The sequence below is a fragment of the Emys orbicularis genome, chromosome 5, assembly GCF_028017835.1.
Source record: "Emys orbicularis isolate rEmyOrb1 chromosome 5, rEmyOrb1.hap1, whole genome shotgun sequence".
NCBI lineage: Eukaryota > Metazoa > Chordata > Testudines > Emydidae > Emys > Emys orbicularis.
The window spans coordinates 146198454-146215365 of NC_088687.1; the positions used below are offsets into that span (position 1 = coordinate 146198454).

The following is a 16912-nucleotide window of genomic DNA, read 5'->3' on the forward strand; positions in this document are numbered from 1 at the left end:
CTGCACTGAGGGGGGCTGCAAGGGGGGAAATGGGGGAGATGGACAGATTGAAGGGGATGTGGGATCTTCGGTGGGGTGGATGGAGGAGGAGAATGCGGGGGCGGCAGCTACTGGGATCACATTGGCTACAGCCAGGTAAGTACATAGAACCATAGGATTAGAAGGGACCACAAGCATCATCTAGTCTAACCCCTAGAGTACAGCTGTGCGTTAGGCGCTTCGGGCCTGGCATGCAGCTCCCCTGAGCTGAGGTTGCAGATTGTGCCGTATCATGCAGTAGTTCTTAATTTGAGTCCCTGGCACTAATCGACTAACCTCCGCTTGCCATCCTTGTATCACTTGCGACATGCACTAGATTCGAGGGCTGCTCTGCTGAGGAGGCGATAGGCTGGTGGGTTAACCTCCTGAGCGTTGTCCTCCCAACTCCCAGGTTTAAAAACTTAGTTGCTCTTGAGAGAACTGCCTCTGGATAACAGCTGATTTTCCTTCAAATGCTGGGTAACGTCTCTCTGCTTCTCCCTTTCTCCAGGCTCGGATGGGGCTGCATCCAGCTACCAGGTCAAACAGCTAGAAGAGCAAAACGCGAGGCTCAAGGAAGCTCTCGTCAGGTATAACGCTTCCTCCCTATTAAATCTCCTCCTCTGTGATATCACCTCTGCAGATCCTCACTGCAAGCTCCCATGCCCTGCCACCTGGCAACAAAACCTGCCTCAAAGCAGTGACCCATGGACCTCTGTTCTCAAGCCAGGGTATTAACCCCCTAGTCCCACACAGACACACCTCCAAATGCCCCTCAGTTCCTTTCTAACTCCGGGCACATCTTTTAAACCTCAGAGGAGTAGGAAGTGGGATAGGTCACTGTGGGTCTGCTGAGGTTATAGATGCAGAGAACGTGAGATGCTGCAGAAAGCAACCACTCTGCTTTCTTCTGATACTCTGGCTATGAGCATGCTACTTAAATACAGGAGCCGGTTGATAAGGGGCGTGTTTGCTGTGGTGACCTGATTGGGATGGCTTCTGGCAGTGTCCTGCACACCTCCTGGCCAGGTGTCTACTGAACTGCTTCACATTGTGAAACGGATGTTGCATCTCTGTGTAGCCCCAACGGGGACAACTTCTGAGTGTCCTAGGAGAGAGCCTCCCCTGCATGGTCCCACCAATGTACCTGTTATAGTCTTCTTTGACTAGCCTCTTCAGGTCACAGCCCGAGAGTCTGATCTGCCCTGTTCCCATGAAGAGTTAGGTTACAAGCCGTATCCAGGGGCTGAAACTTCTCTGCTCTGAGGGAATGTGCACTGATGGCTGCAAAGCTGTCTCGTTTGGGAGTCCCTTTACCATGGAACGGAAATCTGAGCCCGCTCGGGTAAATGACTTCCCTTTGCACTCAGCATGGCTGCCCCAGTATCTCAGCACCGGGACCACAAGCTGTCCTGTCCGGGATGGTCACTGCTAGTGAAAGGACAGGTGTCCTATCCCAGCTGACTCGGAAGGGCTGCAAACACCTGAGGAAGGCTGTGATGGCAAGGACAGGGAATGGTCACAGTCCCTGGGTCCCTTTCCGTTTGCTCGGAGTGTGTTTGCTGTGTTTCAGGATGCGGGATCTGTCTGCATCAGAGAAGCAGGAGCACGTGAAGCTTCAGAAACACATGGAGAAGAAGAATTCAGAGCTGGAGAGCTTGCGTCAGCAGAAGGAGAAGCTGCAGGAGGAGGTGAAGCAGGCAGAGAGAACCATTGATGAGTTGAAAGAGCAGGTGAGTCAACCCCAGGGTGCTTTGGGGCTTCAAAGAGGGTCAGGGAACCACTGCCAGGCAAATTGGTGTCTCCTGTGAACTGTTGGTGTGGGGCTTTTGCTTAGAAATCACACGCTTAGAGCATCCCGGGAGGCAGTGAAGGAGTCCCAGGGGGTCCTGCTGTAGAGTCTGCCCTTCTCCAGCACGAGCTGTGTTGTAGTTCATGCTTGGCTGCAGGCTGCTTCCTTGAATGTAAGAGACGCTTTGCACCTGGTGTCTTAGAAACCTTTCCAAAGGAGAGTCTAACCGATGTCTTATTACCTCTGGAATTCAGTGCCACCTAAACATGTTTGTCTTAGCATGGTGCGGTCAGGAGGACGGACGAGTCACAGCCATGCAGAGGTTCTAGTGACGTTGTGGGGGCCCCTGGGGGAAGGTTCCTTATCGACTACAATGCAGCGTGCTCCCCTTTGCATTTTACGGGCTTGCTAGAGGCAGGCACTGAATGTCTGCTGCGGAAGAAGCAGGCGATGCAGTACGGATACTCTAGCATGATCCTGGCTTGGTAGGAGAGTGATAATTATCACTGACACCACTTGATAATACGCAAAGGGAGAGAACTAATGAATCCTGTTCAGATGTAAAGAGAGTGAGCTCCCGTTCTGCCTCTGATAAATCTGACCCATAACTTGTCCTGGGCTTCAGAGCAGAGCAGAGCGCTTTGGAAAAGCTGGGCTCAGGTCTGGCAAAGCAGTAGAAGACAGATTTCTTTGAAACTGACTGAAGGTTGCATAAAAGCACATTAGGTATTAGTGTCATGATGTTCCAGGTTCTGTGGCCACAGTGGCTGTGAGGGTTGAAGCCAGGTGTCTCTTCCCATCTCCTCACCCTGCTGGAACATTGAGTGTTCCTCTAGCGCAGTGGTGGGCAACATGCGGCTCGCAGGCCGCATGCAGCCTGTCAGGGTAATCCGCTGGTGGGCCACAAGACAGTTTTTTTACATTGACCATCCTCAGCTCCCAGTGGCCGCGGTTCACCGTTCCCGGCCAATGGGAGCTGGGGGAAGCAGTGCAGGCCACAGGGACTGGGTGACTGGGCAGTAAAATGGCAGATGAAATTCAGTGTTGATAAATGCAAAGTAATGCACATTGGAAAACATAATCCCAACTATACCTATAACATGATGGGGTCTAAATTAGCTGTTACCACTCAAGAGAGGGATCTTGGAGTCATTGTGGATAGTTCTCTGAAAACATCTATTCAATGTGTGGCAGCAGTCAAAAAAGCGAACAATGTTAGGAGTGATTAGGAAAGGCATAGGTAATAAGATAGAATATATTATTATGACCACAATATAAAGCCATGGTACGCCCACATCATAAATAATGCGTGCAGTTCTGGTTGCCCCATCTCAAAAAAGATATATTAGAATTAGAAACAGTACAGAGAAGGGCAACAAAAGTGCTGAGGGCTATGAAACAACTTCCATACAAGGAGAAATTAGAAAGGCTGGGACTGTTCAGATTAGAAAAGAGACAACTAAGGGAGGGGATAGGGTAGAGATCTATAAAATCATGAATGTGAATAGGGAAGTGTTATTTACCCCTTCACATAACACAAGAACCAAGGGCCACCCAATGAATTTAATAGGCAGCAGGTTTAAAACAAACAAAACGAAGTATTTCTTCACACAACATACAGTCAACCTGTGGAACTCCTTGCCAGAGGATGTTGTGAAGGCCAAAAGTATAATTGGGTTCATCAATGGCTATTAGCCAAGCTGGTCAGGGACGCAGCCCAATGCTCCAGGTGTGTCTACACCTCTGACTGCCGGAAGCTGGGAATGGTTGAGAGAGGATGGATCACTCGATAATTACCCTGTTCTGTTCACTCTCTCTGAAGCGTCTGGCACTGGCCACTGTGGGAAGACAGGACACTGGTTATATGAACCATTGGGCTGACCTAGGATGGTCGATCTTACATTCTTATGCAGTGGTGTTGGAATGTGGGAGCCCAGGTCAGGGTTAAGCTTTTGAGCCCTGGGTCCTTAGGTGGATGCTGCGCTGGGTGCTGAAGAGATGGTGGAGACTCTGACCGAGAGAAACCTGGACTTGGAGGAGAAGGTCCGGGAGCTGCGCGAGACCGTCGGCGACCTGGTAAGCTGCCCAGCAGGCAGAGCTCTCTGCCATGGGTCAGAGAGGAATGAGAGAGAACCCACGCTTGTTCCTTTGTCTGCGTGAGGTCTGCAGCCAGGCTGTTCACAGGACAGGGCACAGCAGCGGGACATCTGCGCTGGGCGGGCTGTTCGCCTGCCACGGCAGAGCCATGCTGGATGCTGGACGGGCTCAGGCGAGGCTCAATGAAGTCACCAGGGTTGGCTGATCTCCCAAGCTCCCGCTGGGCACGATGGCCGCAGCTGATCTCCTGGTCAGCCCCGAAGCTGTGCCCCTTCCCTCCTCTGAAAGCCCCCGCTCCTGTGGCCTGGCAGGCCGAGCTGTGTAGCGGCAGCCCCCTCCCCTTCTTCCTGCTAGGAAGCCATGAACGAGATGAACGACGAGCTGCAGGAGAATGCCAGGGAGACCGAGCTGGAGCTGCGTGAGCAGCTGGACATGGCAACGGCGCGGGTCCGCGAGGCAGAGAAGCGTGTGGAGGCTGCACAGGAGACAGTGGCAGATTACCAGCAGACCATCAAGAAATACAGGGAGCTGACTGCACACCTGCAGGTAAAGTCCTTGAGCATCACCTGCCACTGCAGAGGAGAGGGGACGGGCCCAACCCTGCCGGGGCTGCTGCTGGCACTGCAAACGCACCCGGAACCAGCTGCTGGTGCCCTAGGAGTTGGGCTCCTGGTTTAGACGGGATTTACCGAGAACATCCAGCTAAGCCAGAGCAACCTGAATACTAGTTTACTCCGAGGGAAACTTCCTCCGATTGCTTGTGCTTCTGCTGCCTCCTAGCCACCCATCTGCTCCGCAGCGGGGAAGCGCAGGCTGGGAGCCGCTAGAACCAGTGGGCTAACGTGCTCCCAAGTGTGGGCGTTGCGTTGTGTCCCAGGGGCTGCAGGTATGAGAGAAGCCCCACGTGAGCAGGTGGATGGGATTCCCTAAGGGTTCCTGGGGGCGCTGGCAGCAGGCAAGTGAGACCATCATGGAAATGCGGGCGGGGAGACGGATCTATTATCCTCCCCACCCTGCGTGTTTATTCTCCTGGGCCCGGAGCAGTCTGCCCTGCGTCCCCTTGGGAACTGGTGCTAGGCCCAGCGCTGGGGCGACTCCTCAGCTGAGTGCACCCAGATACTCAGCTCCCCTTCCTCTTCCTTGCTTGCCCCGTTATTGCCTCGTACCACGGAGAGGCCTGGCCCCCCGGGGGTATTCGGGGCGAGGGGAGGGTAGTTCTGCTAATTCTCCCCTCTCCTCCTGCAATCAGGATGTGAACCGAGAGCTCACAAACCAGCAAGAAGCTTCTGTTGAGAGACAACAGCAGCCTCCGCCAGAGATGTTCGACTTCAAGATTAAATTTGCAGAGACGAAGGCCCATGCGAAGGTACGGTGAGCAGCTGTGCGTGTCGGTGTGTAGGACCCAGGTGTGTGTATTCCCCGGTGCAGGCGAGAGCGTCCGGCATCGCTTCCTGTGCTCGGGCAGCTTCCAAAGGCTGCCATGTTATTCGGAGGCTGTCAGAGGCCTCCCCCAGGGCTGTGTCACTAGTGAGTGAGAGCACCCAAAAGTCTGCAAAACGGCGTAACTGCTGAGAAACACGCCTCTTCCCCATTGAGGCCACGGCTAGCAGTGTGGGCTAGTCGGCTGCCAGGGCTCTGCTAGCCCGGGACGCCTGCGCGCTCTGGCACAGGCTGTGAGAACGGAGCATGTAGCTACTCGGCAGGGGTGCTGGAAGGGTGAGTGTTGCGGCTGGAGAAATCAGGCATTACCGGGTGGGGGCGGGGAAGGGGCGTAACCTTTGTTCTGAGAAACGGGGGTCCAAACTGGAACGTTTTTCGCACAGCAGCAAGTACCTGAAAATGGGGTTTTGTGACACAAACATGTCCTGCGCCATGACGTGAACTTGTGCTGGCTGGGAGGACGGTAACGAGTGTACAGCCGGGATGTCGGACGTTTGCCTTCCTCAGGACTGGGACCCTGCCCTTCGGGGCCTGCTCTGGACCAGTGAGACGGAAGCCGTGGGAATGTGGCTCTGGGAGGGGGTGGAAAGGGGCTTGGACTGACTGGCCCGTCTGTGCCTCCCATGTAATGCCAGCGAGCGGGCTGGACGCCCGGGGAGACGCCTCACACGGTTCCTGGTCCTTTCTTCCAGGCTCCGTTTGACGTTCCCTTTGTCTCCTCAGGCCATAGAGATGGAGCTGCGCCAGATGGAGGTGCAGCAGGCCAACCGGCACGTCTCCCTCCTCACCTCCTTCATGCCTGACAGCTTCCTGCGCCACGGAGGGGACCACGACTGCATCCTGGTGCTGCTGCTCATCCCCCGGCTCATCTGCAAGGTAGCGAAGGGCACGCGCCCCCCGCCCCACCTGCACCAGCACCTCTCCCTTTGACACGGTTAGGGCAGGGAGCGGCAGAGGAACAAAGCGAGCGGCTTGTTTTCATCCCCCTTCGGCTTATTTCTGTGCCTGAGCTGAGGTGCTCAGGGCTGCTCCATTGCCCCCGGGTGGCGCTGTGCGGCAGAGCTAGGCCTTTCCTCCCGCAGGACTTCAGTGAGCCCCTCTCGCCCCCCGAGCGGCACTGCTGGGCTCTGGGCGGCGTCTGCCAGGACAGGGGCTGGGGGCCTGTGATGGGTTGCTCTCCTCACTGCTGGATGGCGCCGCCTCCTGGCGGTTCTGGGGATTAGCTCTGTCTGTCAAGGCTGACAGCCCTTCCAGCAGGTACATGCCCTCAGCATCTCCTCTGCAGCTCCTCTCGCTCAGGAGCAGCATCCTCGTCCCTTTCCAGCGGCTCCCGCAGTCTCACTTCACTGCCTCCTAGTGCCACAGGGGAGCCCGGGGGCTCAGGAACCTCCACACAGCAGCCAAGGGCTACTCCCTGCTGGGTCCTTGCTGCCTTTCCCTGAGCCACTTTCCTACCTCCTGGGTTTGCTGGCCTCTCAACTCCCTCCTCCCGGCAACTCGTCTCTGCAGCCCCCCTGCTCCCTGCCTGTCTCTAGCAGGTGAGCGTCTCCCTGCTTAGCCGCCTCCAGCCTAGAGCTCCCCTGTTTGCAGCCAAACCAGCTGGCCTAATTCAGCTCCAGCAGGGCTAGTGTGGGGAACACACCCCATTGCCGGGACGAAAAGGGGGGCCCTGGGGGGCAGGCGTGGTGTCTCAGGGGCCCCCCAGAGATGGGAGCAGAGCTGAGAGGCTCTGACTGGGCAGGCTGCAGGGGAGTGAAGCTGATGGAAACACAAGAAAAACCCTTGAGTCGGATAAAATGGCAGCCATGAGTGTGACTGAAGCTGCGTGAGCTGGCGCCTGCCCAGGTCAGGCCCATGGCAGAGTGTGTGAAATGCCAGGGGAGCCTGTCTCAGCAAGCGCAGCTCTGTGGCAGGGATGCTGGGCAGCGGGGAGCAGGAGGGATGTGCCGCCGTGCTGGGCAGCCCGGGACTGAGACTGCTCTGTCTCTTCTGGAACAGGCCGAGCTGATCAGCAAACAAGCCCAGGAGAAGTTCGAGCTGAATGAAAACTGTGCCGAGCGCACGGGCCTCCGGGGTGCCCCAGGGGAGCAGCTGAGCTTTGCTGCGGGGCTGGTGTATTCGCTCAGCCTCCTGCAAGCAACGCTGCACAAATACGAACAGTGAGTCCCCCGAGTGTCCTGCACCGTGCACGCAGCCTTTGGATCCCCGGCGCTCTGTGAGGAGAGCACCTAGGGTGCCCCCGTTCCTGCAGAGCGTGGGAAACTCCTCACGTGTCCAGAACGGCTGAGGGCCAGGGAGGCACCTCGTCCTGAGCACAGCAGCCGAGGGGGGTGTGTGGTGGGCTCTGGTCTCCGGGAAGGCCTTCCCAGAGATCTGATGGGATTGGGAACAGCCACTAAAAGCACCGAGTGCCGCAGCCCGCGCTCAGACGTTTCACGTACTGCTGCCGAGGTCAGATGGAGAATCCTTCCACGCGTGCCACTGAAACGCAAAGAAACCTCCCCGGCGCCCATCCAACGGCGCTAGGCCCATGCTCCAAGCCTGACCGTGAGCCCAGAGATTGGAACAGACTGTCTCTTGCCGTGGCCCTTCCCCGTAGCCCCAGTGCAGCTAGTGCTGCTGGTCCCAGTCGCCAGAAGTGCCCTCTCCTTGGGTTGTCCTGGGGGCCTGGGCTTGGGATGGATGCCGGGCACTGGCCGCTCCCATGAGCTGCTCAGCACTTCTGACCCTCAGGCCCAAGCGTGGGCATCCAGCACTAGAGCCCCCGTGAGATTGCAGGGCCACTGTAGAGCCCAGACCCTTGCCCCAGGCTAGCTGATCGTATTTCTCCTCCCGCCAGGGCCCTGAGTAAGTGCAGCGTTGAGGTCTATAAGAAGGTGGGGATGCTCTACCCGGAGATGAGTGTCCATGAGCGCTCGCTGGACTTCCTGATTCAGCTGCTGCACAAGGACCAGCTGGATGAGACGGTCAACGTGGAGCCACTCACCAAAGCTATCAAATACTACCAGGTAGGAGGTGCGGTCTGTGCTGCGGGCGGGTGCCGGCTCCGTGCCCCTCTCCGCACTACGGGCACTGGCCCCAGGGCAAGCTGAGCTGTAGAGGGTGGGAGCAGTGAAGTGGGGTTGAGGTTTGCAGAGCCCCAGGTGGCTTTGCTGCTTTCAGGGAAACCTCCCAGGCTGCAGGCTAAGTAGCTAGGTTCCCGTCACCACCTTTCCTTCTTTCCCCTCTGCCTCCTGAACACCGAGATCTGGTTCCCCTGCTGGCCCACGACTAGATCTCCCATTCTCCAGTGCTCTGAATTCCCTCCCTAGAGAAGGGCGATGCCTAGCCATCCTTGTGCCCGGATCCCTTATCTGGGCGTCCTAGGACACTGGCTGCAGAAGCCGTCACCGCTATCCCACAGGGCCATGTCCCCACGTCAGAGACTGAAATAGACCTCCCAGAACTTCCCATAATCCCAGCCCCTCCAGGCCCCCTTCACAAGAGGGGTATCTGATTGATTGTCCACTCCAGATATCCCAGAGAGCCCCTTAGCATCTGCTACTGCAGCCAACCTGCTGTCCTCCACCCCCTGCCCCAGCACGCGTCCCTCTCCCCAAACGTCTGAAGCCAGGTGAGGGAGCTGGGGACAGCTGGGATAGTGTGTGGCTCTGCTGGATTAACTCCGTTCTGTTTCTATCGCTGTTACCAAAGGGCAAACCCGTGAGCGTGCTTGTGCTGCCGTGTTATCGTCTGCGGCACGTTAGCCCTCATCCAGCTCCCAGCAGGCTGCGTGCAGATGGGGCAGTCCGATGTTCGCTGCCCCGCGCAAGCCCGACCAGCACGGGGCTCTGGCAGGGCTTTGGGGAAGCTAACGCCTCTCTCCATCTCCTTTCCAGCACCTGTACAGCATCCACCTGGTGGAGCAAGCCGAAGACTGCACCATGCAGCTGGCAGACCACATTAAGGTAAGTAGCAGCAGTGCGGCCCGTGCTGCGGGCCCGTGGGAAGGAGTCACTGCACAGGCTGCTGCTGCGTCCTTCATGAGGGCTTTGGAAAAGGTCCTCCTGACATGCAGTCCTGCCTCTTTCCCAGTGGTGCATCCCCTGCTAGCCTGGGCTTACCAGCTGCCCGCTCCTCCCCCGTCTCCTCTCACCCCCCAGTGGGGGGGCGGGCCGGGGGGAAGGGCGAGGACACAGGTGTTGTGGGATGGGCCCTGCCAATGCGCTGGTGAGTAAAGGGCAGGGAAGAGGCGTTGAGAACACCGCGCTGAGCCCGGTACCTGCAGTGGAGCAGTCGGCGCTGCCAGGCCTCCCTTCAGAGAGCACCTGTGTCCTGGTGCCTCACAACATAACCCTGTGGAGCCAGAATCCCCGAGGTCTGGCGGCCTGTAATCCCAGAGAGCTCAGCCCTGCTCTGCCCCCAGGCAAGGTCGTCTCGCTTCGTCTGCTTTGCCCTGAACTAATGGCGCTCGTGCTTGTCCCGCAGTTCACCCAGAGTGCCTTGGACTGCGTGGGCGTGGAAGTGGGTCGATTGCGGTCCTTCCTGCAGGTGAGCAGCCGACTTCCTGCCACCCTGGTTCCCCCCTGCATTCGGGGCCAGCGCCTCGGCTGGCGTACGTTGGCGTTGCTCCATTGAAGTCAGCAGCTACGCCGACGTGAGCCAGCTGATGCTGTGGCCCTCGGCATCTCACGTGTTGAGCTTTCTCTCCCCCTTCCTTCCGTGTGCCTGGCAGACGGGGCAGGAGGCGTCCGACCTCGCCATCCTCCTCAAGGACCTGGAGACCTCCTGCAGCGACATCCGCCAGTTCTGCAAGAAGATCAGACGCCGCATGCCCGGAACAGACGCACCTGGGATACCCGCGGCACTTGGCTTCGGACAGCAGGTGGGGTAGCCAGCGCCGAACAGTCCCGGGAAACGGGCAGCTGAACACCCGTGCCGGGGGCTGCGCTGGCAGCTTGCCAGGAGCCGCAGGGGCACCGCCAATACCATGAACCGCAGAACATTGCAGCCACCCAGCCTGCAGAGAATACACATCCCAGCAGACTGTGCTGCACTGGGGAGGCCGCTGCAGGCTGGATGGGGAGGATCGTTTGGGTTCCGGTGAAGGGGAGGCTCCCACGTTTGCCAGCTCCATTATAGTCCCGCACAACAGGTGCCATCTTCTCTCCCTCCCTCACCTCATCTCCGGGTGACTCCCCGCTGGCGTGAGGGGTTTTTAGTACCAGTCTGGTGCTAGGGATGCTGTCACCTGCCTGGCCCGAATGGTCCCTTGGGGAGAGCGGAGGCAGAGTGCGCAGCGGCGGGGAGCCGGTGCAGTCAGCGCGTTGTCTGGCGAGGCAGCGCGTGTCTTTGTTTGCCTGGCTGGGACTGCTGGTGTTCGCTGCTCAGGTCTCTTCTCTTTGTGTTGTGTTACACGCACCTGGGCTGAGCATCGAAACGTGGCTGTGCGGTGACTGCCCCGGCCCTCTTCCTGAAGGGCTGGGGCTGGGGCTGGGGTGCGGCAGATCAGAGCACGCTGGAGAGAACAGCGAGCAGGGACACGGACTGGGGCACTGACACTGCAGAGCCACCTTGCGGGGCAGAGCCCTCGCTTTGAGAGGAGGAAGGCGTGGCCGGGAGTCACAGGGGCTAGCGGGTAGAGCATAAGACAGACCTAGGAGAGCCCTGACTTCTTCCTGCCTGAGCCACGGCCTGGAGCTGCCGTCTGTAATGTGGTCCCGGTAGCGGAACTTCCCTGGGTAAAGGCGCCTGAGCCCACGTGGCCCGTGTCACAGCAGGGCCTGCACACAGCCCTGGGAAGGAGCCCGGCTTGCAGCCACGCTGGCAGGAAGGAGATGAGGGAAGCAGTGAGCTAGTGCAGAGAGCAGGAACCTTGGGCTCAGGTGGTGACAAGAATTCCCCGCCCTGTTCGCTTCCTGGGCTTCCTTCCTTCCTGCTGCCCGGGCTCCTCTCCCTAGCGATAACTGAACTGCCCTCCGCGATCTCTTAGCCGTTGGGGTGAGTGCAGTGCTGTGACGCCTGGCGAGCACGGGGAGAAACGTGCCTCTGCTGGGAGCGAATCCCATAATCACCGTGTGTCTGCCTGACCCCAGGTGTCGGACACGCTGCTGGACTGCCGCAAGCACCTGACCTGGGTGGTGGCGGTGCTGCAGGAAGTGGCTGCCGCGGGGGCCCAGATGATCGCCCCGCTGACGGAGAACGAAGGGCTCCTGGCCGTGAAGCTGGAAGATCTGGCCTTCAAAGCAAGCGAGCAGGTGGGAACCCTGTTCTCAGCTTCCCTACAGCCCTCTGCCCCTGGGGAACGAATACCTGTTAGCCTCAGAGGGGCTTGTATCTCACGCCAGCCCCTGGGCACTTTGGGATGAGCCCGGGTGGAGTGACAGCCAGTTAACTCTGAAGTGTAGGGACCTGCCACTCACCTACCCCCTCATCGCCAGAGGGGCCGACTGCCCCACAGGCCTGTGGTCAGTGGAGCGAGTGCAGGAAGCCTTACCTAGCAGAGGTACTTGGCTCAGCGGGTGCAGAGCGCACCTTGAAACGGGGTAATTCTCGCTCTCACTCTCACCGTCCTCTGCAGATCTACGGCAGCCAGGGCGTCAACCCGTACGAGTGCCTGCGCCAGTCCTGTAATATCCTCATTGCGACCATGAACAAGATGGCCACTGCTATGCAGGAGGGAGAGTACGACGCCGACCGGCCACAGACCAAGGTGGGGCATGGCTGGGGGGCACCTTCGGGCTGGGCCAGGACAGCTGAACAGAGCTGTCACTTCCGCCAGGCGAGGCCCTGATGTCCTGTGGATGGCGGGAGGAGATGGAAAACCTGCCGCTGATCTGGGGCTGAGGTGTGCTGACAAGGATGGTCAAGCTGCAGCGCACACAGCAGACACCGATGGGCACGGCCCCTCGTAGCTGGGTTTTATGGGGTGTGTTCTGGGCGGAGTGGGCTCTCTCCTTGGACGCTGTTAGCAGGGTGAGGGGCCAGTACCTTGCATCAGGAGCCCACGCTGCCGTCTGTGCAGCTAGGCGGATGCTTACAAACTGGCAGGTGTGTCTTAGCCTTCAGCCTTACCGCGTGTAACCTCACGAGGGTCCGTCGCCTTCTCAGCCAGCGAGACCAGCCCTCCCTGGATTGTCAGGGACCTGGGGAGCCAGGCCATTGCCTGTCGTGTGCAGATTTGGGGGGACGTTCCCTTAGCAGCGTCCTGCCCATTTTTCACCATGAGCAAGCACTGGAATCCATCAGCTGGCAATATCCGACCAACCCCCTCTCTCGTCCCTGCAGCCCCCTCCTCCTGTCAATCTGAGGGCAGCCGCGCTCCGGGCCGAGATCACAGATGCCGAGGGCCTGGGACTGAAGCTGGAAGACAGAGAGACGGTCATCAAAGAGCTGAAGAAATCGCTCAAAATCAAGGTGAGCTCATCCTTGGTCTGTTCCCTAATCTGCCAGTGCAGAACCCTGTACCTGGGGGTGCCCCTTCGCCTGGGCAGTAGACAACTGCCTGCCTGAGCTGCTCCCACTTCCCGGAGTGCTGCCTGCGGAGCTGTTAGCCCTTTGGATCCGTTTCCTCAGCGACCACGGGGCCGTTTGGGGGAGACGCAAGCTGCCCACCTAGCAGAGGCCTGTGGCATCAGCCATAGGGGACTTGCCAGCCCTTCCCCCAGGTGGCTGATTCCCAGAGCCAGTAGGGAATGGTGGCGTGTGCCGGCTATTGGCTACGCCCGTGGAGCAGGGGCGGGCACTCCAGGGCACTGGGACACGCTGTCCATCCCCAGGGGCCTGGAGCACTTCGCTTTCTCCCCTGCCGCCCCTGCAGGGCGAGGAGCTGAGTGAAGCAAACGTGCGCCTCAGTCTCCTGGAGAAGAAGCTTGACAGCGCGTCCAAGGACGCGGATGACCGGGTGGAGAAGATCCAGACCAAGCTGGACGAGACCCAGGCTCTGCTCAAAAAGAAGGAGAAGTGAGTGTGGGTTTCCCGGGGGATTCGGGGTGGTCCAGGCCAGTGCAGAGTGCCCGCTAAGGGCGGGGTAGCAGCGATAGCAGCTTGCCATGGTTTCCAGGGCTGTTCTGGAGCTAAGGGGTGGCGGGGCAGCGAGGGGCTGACGTGAGGCAGGTTTGGGCAGGGCAGAGAGGACACGTCTCGGACTAGGCTGCATTCTGGCTGCTTTCTGTGAGGTGCAGGACGTTTGTATTTCACACCATTGCCAGACCCGGTGCTGGTGCGGTGGGAACTCCCCGGGAGAGAGCGATGGTCAGCCTGATGGCGCTAGAACCAGGAGAAAGCGAAAGGGACGGAGGGCTGATTGTCAGGAAACGCTTCCTGCGCGTGAGATCTTTGCCTGCAGAACAGACTAGCCTCCCCCTCTCGTGAGTGAAAAGGCCTGAGCTGGCTGGGGAGCGTATGGATGGGGGAGGATGCTGGAAGTTACCGAACCTGATGAGATCCTGCAAAGCCTGCTGGGTAGAGGCTGTGTCTCCTTTCCCCGGGGGGCGTCTCTCATTTGGCTGGTGGCTTCTCTCTCCCCCCGCAGGGAGTTTGAGGAGACCATGGATGCTCTTCAGGCTGATATTGACCAGCTGGAGTCGGAAAAGATGGAGCTAAAGCAGCGCTTGAACAACCAGTCCAAGCGCACCATCGAGGGGCTGCGGGGATCCCCTGCCTCTGGAATCGCGTCTATCGTGTCGGGCATTGCAGGAGGTGAGCGATCCGCTCATGCCCCCTCCCTGCAGCCTCACTGCCCGGACGCCGGAAAGGAAACCCGGGGCAAAGGCCCTGCGGGGATGGGGAGTGGAACCTCATGGGAGCTCAGTCGGCCTCCCTGTCTCCCTCCCAGAGGCAGAGCAGTGTATAAATGCAGTGTATAAAGCTTATACAGGGTAAACTCCTAAATTGTTCACCCTCTATAACACTGATAGAGAGAGATGCACAGCTGTTTGCCCCCCCACCCCACCCCCCAGGTATTAATACTTGCTCTGGGTTAATTAATAAGTAAAAAGTGATTTTATTAAATACAGAAAGTAGGATTTAAGTGGTTCCAAGTAGTAACAGACAGAACAAAGTAAGTCACCAAGCAGAATAAAATAAAACACGCAAATCTAAGCTTAATACAGTAATAAAACTGAATACAGATAAAAACCTCACCCTCAGAGGAATTCCAGTAAGCTTCCTTTTACAGACTAGTCTCCTGCTAGTCTGGGTCCAGCAATCACTCCCATCCCTGTAGTTACTGTCCTTTGTTCCAGTTTCTTTCCGGTATCCTGGGGGGTGGAGAGGCTCTCTCTTTAGCCAGCTGAAGACAAAATGGAGGGGTCTCCCAGGGGTTTAAGTAGATTGTCTCTTGGGGGGGGAGACTCCCCTCCTGTCTCCTATGCAAAGTCCAGCTCCAAGATGGAGTTTTGAAGTCACCTGGGCAAGTCACATGTCCATGCGTGACTCGGTTCTTACAGGCAGCAGCCATGGCTTACCTGCTCCCTTGAACGTCCTCATGTAGACGTCTTATGTGGGTTGGAGCCTCCCAAGATCCATTGTCCCTTAAGTGCTTCTTGATTGGGCACCTAATTTGCACATTCCTTTCTCCAGTAGCTGCCCAAATGCTTTACAAAGGCTACTTAGAAACCGAACCAGTACACAGCCAGTATTCATAACTTCGAATACAACAACACATGCATACAAATGGGATGAATAGATTCAGTAGATCATAACCTTTACAGAGATATGTTACATGGCATATGTAGCATAACACATATTCTAGTTATCATATATACATTCATAAGTATATTTCCATGAAGCCTTATGGGGTGCACCGTCACAGGGGGTCCCCGGTTTGCAGCAGGGGAGCCGAGGTACAGGACAGCAAAGGGACTTTCCCAAGGCCCCAGAGTGAGTCGGTGGCAGAGCTGGGAAAGGAGAGTCCCGTGTCCCCCTTCCTTGCACTCACAGCTCTGGCTCACTTCTCCTTCTCTGCCTGTGGTTCACACAGCCGTCTAGCTGCCTCGTGCTCTCTGCAGGCCTGATCCGGAGCGGGCGGGAGGTATCAGCAGGTCTCAGGATCCATCCCGTGATGCAGCTGCTCTAGGAATGGCATCTTGGGCTGCGTGCTTGTCCTGCCATATTTGCTCCAGTGTGTGGTTTTGGGAACTGCCCGCTCTGCTGATTCAGCCCAGGCTCTCCGGTCCTGCGCCCCCAATGCAGGTTCTGCAGCAGGCGGTACGGGAGCCAGGATGGAATCCAGCTCCTTCTCCAAGGCCGTGTGGCCCCGTGAGGGTCCCTGGAGTAAGAGGCAGCAGACTGGGTGTGAATGTGCGTAGGGAGCAGATCTGGGGGGCAAGACGGTGCCATTTTTACAATGGCTTCTCTGGCCAGAGCTGCATTCGAGACTTGCTCCTCGGCTTTTAATTCTGCTTCTTCTTGTCTCTCCTGTGCTTTCCTCCCCTCCTGGCACTACAGAGGAACAGCAGAGAGGTACAGTATCATGCTCCAGCCTGCCTAGTCTCTGTAGGCCCCAGGAGGGCAGGCCCCAGTGCATGTGAGAAGGGGGTTCTGAGGCTTTGGGAATCCGAGGTGGAGCGGGAGGCGCTGGTCCTACTCCAGTGCTGCTGTTTTCAACTGCTATGAAGCCACGTGGCTCACTGGCCAGAGCGTCCTGCAGCTAGCCCAGTGTTCGAGAGGGGCAGGGGACAGACGGGAGATGGATCTACAAAGGCACCCAGAGCTGGTTCCGCCGGGGAAATGCAGGGCCGCATCCCCTCTCCGCTCAGTGCCAGGCTCTCCTGGGAATGGGCCAGAACAGCCTCTGCTGCAGAGACAAGAGGCTGTTCTGCAGGGGTGGGATCCTGGCCTGGGGTGTTGTCAGGGTATTTGCATGGGTTCGCCCCCAGGGCACTGCCACGGGGCTCTCCATCTCCGGCTGCGTGATCAATCGCTCTGTGCCCCGGCCAGGGGCGTTCCTGCTGCAGCTCCTTGGCACAGTCACGTTTACCTCTTCCTCCCGCTCCACCTGCGGCCTGACCCTGCATGCACAGACCACGCCGGCTCCGTAGTCTCCTTTGACCATTGATATTCTCGCCCCGTTTGCAGGTGTCAGCGCTGGCCAGGTGATGGGAGGTGGCTCAGGACCTGTCCAGGTGAAGGATTCGCCTCTTCTCCTCCAACAGATCGACGCCATGCGGCTGTCCATTGAGCACCTCAAAACTGAGAACAACCGGCTCAAGGTGAGGGGTCCTCTCTTGGGGTTTGCACCACTGGCTCTCCAGGCATTCATCCGGCCAGGCTGGGCTGCACACGCCCCGACTGGCTACCGGGAATCACCCATCGCTCTCCAGCCGGTCCCTCCCGGGGGGAAGCAGAGAAGGGCAGTAGGAAGGGGATTGCAGATGGACTGGAGCTGGGATGGTTTAGTCTGGAGCTATAGTGAGAATCTAGAGGGGACTGGCTGACTGGCTTCTGTTTATAGGAGCAAAGGGCCATCGGTGGTATGCAAAGGAAATGTACCGTTAACCTGTGGACCTCCCTGCTGCAGGGCATTACTGAAGCTAATCGCTAACTGAAACTCACAGGCACGTCAGACCCCTCTGCTCTGCGAGG

At 58.1% G+C, this 16912-nt stretch overlaps 1 protein-coding gene across 1 annotated transcript in view; it reads left to right on the forward strand.

The window, feature by feature from the left end:
- DCTN1 (dynactin subunit 1) overlaps nt 1-16912 on the forward strand; it is a 124195-nt gene that overhangs the window by 103149 nt on the left and 4134 nt on the right. Inside the window, exons 11-28 of the mRNA XM_065404587.1 lie at nt 530-608; nt 1592-1751; nt 3782-3886; nt 4262-4453; nt 5157-5273; nt 6071-6223; nt 7346-7506; nt 8187-8355; nt 9226-9294; nt 9815-9877; nt 10062-10211; nt 11422-11583; nt 11907-12038; nt 12614-12742; nt 13146-13288; nt 13860-14026; nt 15776-15790; nt 16406-16539. Coding sequence (XP_065260659.1) covers nt 530-608; nt 1592-1751; nt 3782-3886; nt 4262-4453; nt 5157-5273; nt 6071-6223; nt 7346-7506; nt 8187-8355; nt 9226-9294; nt 9815-9877; nt 10062-10211; nt 11422-11583; nt 11907-12038; nt 12614-12742; nt 13146-13288; nt 13860-14026; nt 15776-15790; nt 16406-16539 — 2300 coding nt within the window. The remainder of the gene's footprint in view (nt 1-529; nt 609-1591; nt 1752-3781; nt 3887-4261; nt 4454-5156; nt 5274-6070; nt 6224-7345; nt 7507-8186; nt 8356-9225; nt 9295-9814; nt 9878-10061; nt 10212-11421; nt 11584-11906; nt 12039-12613; nt 12743-13145; nt 13289-13859; nt 14027-15775; nt 15791-16405; nt 16540-16912) is intronic.